A 5,736-nucleotide genomic window follows, 5' to 3' on the forward strand; every position below is an offset into this window, starting at 1 on the left:
AGCATCCTACAATGTATTAATCCACGCAATGTATCCGCATTTAATGTTTAGAAGTCACGGGAATTATCATTATACTCTATAAACCAATTTGGGAATGACCCCGAGACAGATCAAACCTTGATCATTTTATCACATACTCCGTATTTTGAAACAAATTGGTAGCATGAATTTTAAAAACTGAAAATAAAAAAGGTTAAGGTTTACAATGGTCCTAATTTACAAAGAAAACAAAATCCAAATTTATACAAAAGTTCATGACAAGATAAAAGAAAATTTATCGAAAGCCTTATGTTTTTGCTGCGCTAGAGTATGTGCATTAGACTTACGAGGAATACCAGTGTAATTCTGAAGCACTGTGATTTCATATCATACGATAAGGCTAGCCGCGAACCCTCAAGTGAGCTGAACCCCGATGATAGCCCGCAAATCGACTGAGATGGAAAACAAAGGTTGGGATTACCAATGAAAGAGTTGGCTTGAAATATGGCAAACTGCCCTTCTGAAGGAACTCTACCTGATAAATTGTTGTAGGAAAGATCAAGTTCCACTAAACTAGTCATTGATTCCATTTCGTTAGGAATTTCATCACTCAAATGGTTATGAGACAAATCAAGAATGCTCAAATACTTCAGCTTTGAAATTTCTGTCGGGATTTGCCCACTAAAGTTGTTCCTGCTTAAATCTAATGATGTAACTGAACTGCAATTTCCAACTGATCTCGGGATTTCCCCACTTATGTTATTACGACTTACATCGATCAACGATATATCTTTTAAGCTAAATAACTCATCTGGGATGTTTCCTGATAATCTATTGTTCCCGAGGCAGAGTTTTTGTAGTTTGACCAAGTTCTGAATTCCTGGTGGAATGTTTCCTGTAATGGAGTTGTTTGACAGGTCTAATGTTTCTAGGCTCTTTCCTGAAATTTTCGAAGGAAGTTCACCAATCAGGTTATTATGACTAATCTGTATGATGATTGCTCGGGGCAACGCCAAAATCGAAGGAGGAAGCGTACCATTTAAGTTGTTTGATTGTAACCTTACCTTAATCAAGGAATTACAAGTGCCAAGATCTTTAGGAATTGGACCAGAAAATGAATTTCCAAATAATATCAACTCCTCTAATTTTCCTCCTCTGCATATATTTTTGGGTATGAGGCCGGTTATTTGATTGTCAGTAACGTCAATCCCCTCAAGATTTCCATTTTCACCAAGATTTTCAGGGAGTGAACCACTAAAATTGTTTGACCATAAGTGTAATACTCTAAGAGAAGGTAGATTACTGAAAAAGACGGGAATCGGACCTTCCATTTTATTGTCCATCAAGTGAAGACGTTCAAGCTTCTGTAACTGTGAAAATGTTGCAGGTATAAAGCCTGTGATATAATTGGAAGACAGGTCTAGATTTCTCAATTTTCTCAAATTTCCGAATTGAGATGGAATATGACCACTGAGATTGTTAAGGTGCATATATAAAACCTCTAGATCAACCAAATTACCAAATGTTGAAGGGATTTCACCTGTTAACCCACAATTTGCAGCATCGAGAAGTCGAAGAGAGGTCAGGTTTCCCCACTCAGAAGGGATACATCCTTCGAAAGTGTTGAAATAGCCCACTAACAATGTTTGAAGATTGGATAAATTTGATAAACTTGAAGGAAGGTTTCCACTAAGTGAATTCCCATTTAGACCCAAGTACTCCAAGCTTTGGAGCTCCGAATATATCGATGGGATTTGACCCGAAAAGTAATTTCCTCCTAAACTCAGAACTCTTAGCTGCTTAAGGTTTGCTAGTTCTGTAGGAGGTGACCCTGAGAAGTTATTGTTATAAACATCCAAAACAATAAGTTGGGTCATTTTATTGGTCATATTTGTAGGGAAATTACCACTTATATTGTTGTTCGAGACGTTGAAAAAGCTTAAGGTTGTCAAGTTTGCTAACTGAGATGGGAGATTGCCTGTCAGATGAGTGGATGTTAAAACTAAAGTTTGAAGCTTACTAAACTGTCCAATTTCTGGTGGAATTGACCCGAATAGTGGTATTTGCGAAATATTAAGAGAGATCACCTTAGAGTTTTCGTCACAGGAGACACCCGAAAATGAGCAATGTGAGGCAGGTGATGATGAAGAATTCTTCCAATCACTAAGGCCTAAGCTGCGTTGCGCAACCAAGGAGGCCTTCAGCTTTAGTAGTAGTTCAAGTTCTGTATGAGCAGAGCAACAACTGTAAGAAAACAGTATAATGATCAATGATACTTGAATAAAACAAGCCATTGAAAGAGTAGATGTGTGGTAGTGATAGAAATGCTAGTTTTGGCTGGTTAACTAGGAGCCTTAGGAAAGTGTAGGGTTAATATATAATTCTACATATCAACTAACTTTTGAAAGATGAGAATATAATCTTAAAGTTTACACTTATATATTATCATGATTCCGAAAAAGGCATCCACTTGAATCGAGGCAAGTAGAACGTGTATGCAGTGGTAGAGCCAGGATTTAAACGCAGCGAGGGGAAACATGTAATGACATATGATAACCTTGGCAAAACACTAAAATTTTAACCAAAACTTTAAAGTTACATGGAACCCATCAAAGTTAATCAAGGAATGGATACTCATACTAGTGCAAAGTTCCACATATATTCCAATCCAAAAATTGACTGAATGAGAATCCTAGAACATATTTACATTCCAAATAAACATGTGTTGTGGGAAATTGCCTGAATTATTAGCCAAAAAAGGCCCACAAAGTTTGGTGATTAAAGCTGCTTTGGATAAACAAAATAAAGAAACAAGAGCATGAGGCCCAAAAGCTCAACTCACAGGATTCTCTACTCTTTTCTTTTGCTTCTACTGACAAAGGAGGACCTAGTAGTTTATAAAGGGCGGTAGAGAGGGAATAAGCATCATCTGATCCAAGAGCACCTATGCTAACAAGTCACTTTGTTTCCTTTTTTTTTTTTGGGAAGGTAACGGGAGCCAAAAGGGCAATTTTGATGCTAATGGGGTTCGAATTCAAGTCATGGGTACCACCTTTCATGACTTTACCAACTAAGCTAGTTGAGATCTGTAACAGGTCACTTTGTAATATTGGAGATCAGTCAGTAGCGGAATAATGGGACTGGTCCGGGCAACTGCCTTTCTCAAGGTTCGATAAACCATATTTCGTCTATCACTCTTTCTTAACAGATCATTTTATTTTATGTCATCTTACAATGAAAAAGTTATGTCGACAATCGCATTCGATAACTCCCCTTTAACTTCGGCAATAATAAGTTCGAAATCAAACAAATCAATATCTCCTGTATCAATTATATGTGTTGTATATGATTGTGTATACTGTAAACAAGTTTTCATGGTTGACAAACAATAACAAAACAAGGGAGTAAAGCTGCAGCCTTTAAAACATACAATTCCTCAATATGAGAACTATTAGATCCCATTTTTCCAGCAAATGAATCAAACCCTGATCTTCGACCACCGGTTAACTCCGATGAACTATCTAGAATAGGCTTATGAACCCTCCCTGCAATCACCCTGCACAAAATCAAAGCCTTCTGAAAACCCGTCTGAGGACTTGACATCCCTTCGACACCATCGGTCTCAATGCTTTTGTACGCCGTCTCACTAGTTGATGTCGTAAATATGCCTAAGACACTTTGGTCTAACTCTTTAAAGGCAGAAAACCCGTGTCTCAGGATACAACAAACATTACATGTTTGCAAATTACAAAGGTTAGAAGTTTTGTTTTTGCCTAAGGAACAAGCTAAGGTTGTGCCATAGAATCTAAGGAGTTCATTACCATCTGCTAAGCAACGAGGATGTTTCTTTGAATGGTTTGCTCTGTGTGCTCTGATTTTAACCATTTCTCGATACTCTTCGAAGTAGGCTAACTTAGTTTCTGGGTTGTGTACCTTCAAGATTCTTTGTATGCTTATCTGATTCATTGGTCTTGACCATCCTGTCAAGAAGATCATCTCTATGATTTTCCTGGTTGAGTCTCCTTCATGAACCTCCGTTACTGCACAACCGATTTTTAGGGTCATATTAATCCACCAATCCACCATTTGGTTAATTACAGGGATTTACAATAAAATGAGGTATACGGAGTAATATTCCCGTTAATTTTACATTTTACGTAAATTGAGAAATGTTGTTGGATGTAGAAAATAAATTGCACTACAGGAAATTCCGACTTATCTAAGGGATTGGGAAAACAACATGAGGTTTGAAGGAATTGAAATTTATAATGTGTGTGTTCATCAACTAAATAAGATGTTATTCAATCCATCACTAGTTTAATTGTGTATTGTCAAGAAACTATCTCAACCCAAAGTTTAGTTTAATCTGATGGTTGAAGTCCAAGATCGATTATATACTCTAACAAGAAATTCCTTACCCCGGCCATTGGAAACTATATTGGGTATTACTTCATTGGTGAACTGACCGCAACATTGCTGTTGAAGACAAGTGTTTCGGACTAACAACAACCAGTGTCACGGTCCACATGATTTGTGATCGACTAACAAAAATACCTTTATGCTTATTGCTTAACTATGTGCTAAAAACATTGAAAAGACTATGAAAGGTTGACTTTATAATAGAGTAATAAATAATTGCCAGGACAATTAATTACATGTTTAAAGCCGTACCTGCATGCTTTGACAGAAGATGTACCTCACCATCCTGTCGTACCAATGACTCACCACATTTGTTGCAAAAATCCACCCTACAATCACCAACTCCACTGCCAGCACTACTGCCATCGCCACCGTCCACAACCGGCCGACTAAAGCCCGAGTCCAGAATTGGGTCAGACCGAGAACCGCTACCTAATTTTGATAATCTAGGAGAAGGAGAACCAAATGATCCCAAATAAGGTGACCCACCAACACTATGACTTCTTATGATCCGAATCCCAGAATTTGTAAATTTAATATTATGTGTAACAGGGTTAATCAAGTCACTGCTTCTTACAGACACTGGACTACAATTCCTTGGATTTCCCTTCAACCTTCTTTTCCCATGAACTACATCTTTCTTGGCCGATTTACATGATGTCTTGCAGCAGTTTTTTCGGGTTCGGACGGGGTTTGGGTCGTAGACTTCTGATGTCGTTGACTTGCAATGCAGTGATCTCTTCAATGTTGTCCAAACTACTGACATTATTCTGTTTTATATGCTCTGCTTTTTTTTAATTGTGTTTAGTTTGTCTCTTTCATGTCTAAATTATCAGGAGATAAACTTTATAAAGAAGAAATTGGTAGGAGAAAGAATTTGGAGGAAAGATTATGGTATGAAATTGAAGAATTTCCATGTAGGGGAGAAAATCTACCATATTAGACACCTTGGTGCTGAGTAGTTTTGCCAAATATCACACATGTACAGTTTGCAGTTTTTATTATTCTTGATTTTTTTCCTATTATTTTTGTTGATTTGATTGTCCATTCTGTGAATAATAATGCACTTATGTTACTTATGTACATCCAATGCCACATTATAAAAGAGTGTTGAATAAATCCATTCAAAAAAAAACAATTTGTTGAATAATAATAATAAGGCCCAATTGTAAAATACTACCTATCATAGTTGAAATTTTGCAAAATACTACATATTATATTTGTTTATTCAAATTACTACCTATAAAACTACAACTCTTCTTAAGTTGCTACCTAACAATTAGATTTAGCACTTAATTGACATTATAAGGTGGATTCATGGATTTTTCTCCTCTTCTA

General features: G+C 36.8%; 2 protein-coding genes across 2 annotated transcripts; both read right to left on the reverse strand.

Annotated features, from left to right (window-relative positions):
- Positions 1–828: 828 nt before the first annotated feature.
- Positions 829–2,602, reverse strand: LOC141642636 (uncharacterized). The gene is made up of 2 exons (XM_074451488.1): positions 1,044–2,602; positions 829–919 (listed from the first exon to the last, which is right to left on the reverse strand). Exons 1-2 carry the CDS (start codon positions 2,271–2,273, stop codon positions 908–910), a joined length of 1,242 nt encoding a protein of 413 aa, XP_074307589.1. The 5' UTR covers positions 2,274–2,602; the 3' UTR covers positions 829–907.
- A 733-nt stretch (positions 2,603–3,335) lies between these two features.
- Positions 3,336–5,336, reverse strand: LOC141629373 (uncharacterized). Its single transcript, XM_074442392.1, has 2 exons — positions 4,651–5,336; positions 3,336–4,019 (listed from the first exon to the last, which is right to left on the reverse strand). The coding sequence occupies exons 1-2, from the start codon at positions 5,162–5,164 to the stop codon at positions 3,352–3,354; spliced, it is 1,182 nt and encodes a 393-aa protein (XP_074298493.1). The 5' UTR covers positions 5,165–5,336; the 3' UTR covers positions 3,336–3,351.
- Between the last annotated feature and the right edge of the window lie 400 nt (positions 5,337–5,736).

Source organism: Silene latifolia, chromosome 2 (assembly GCF_048544455.1).
Source record: "Silene latifolia isolate original U9 population chromosome 2, ASM4854445v1, whole genome shotgun sequence".
In the NCBI taxonomy this organism is placed as follows: domain Eukaryota; kingdom Viridiplantae; phylum Streptophyta; class Magnoliopsida; order Caryophyllales; family Caryophyllaceae; genus Silene; species Silene latifolia.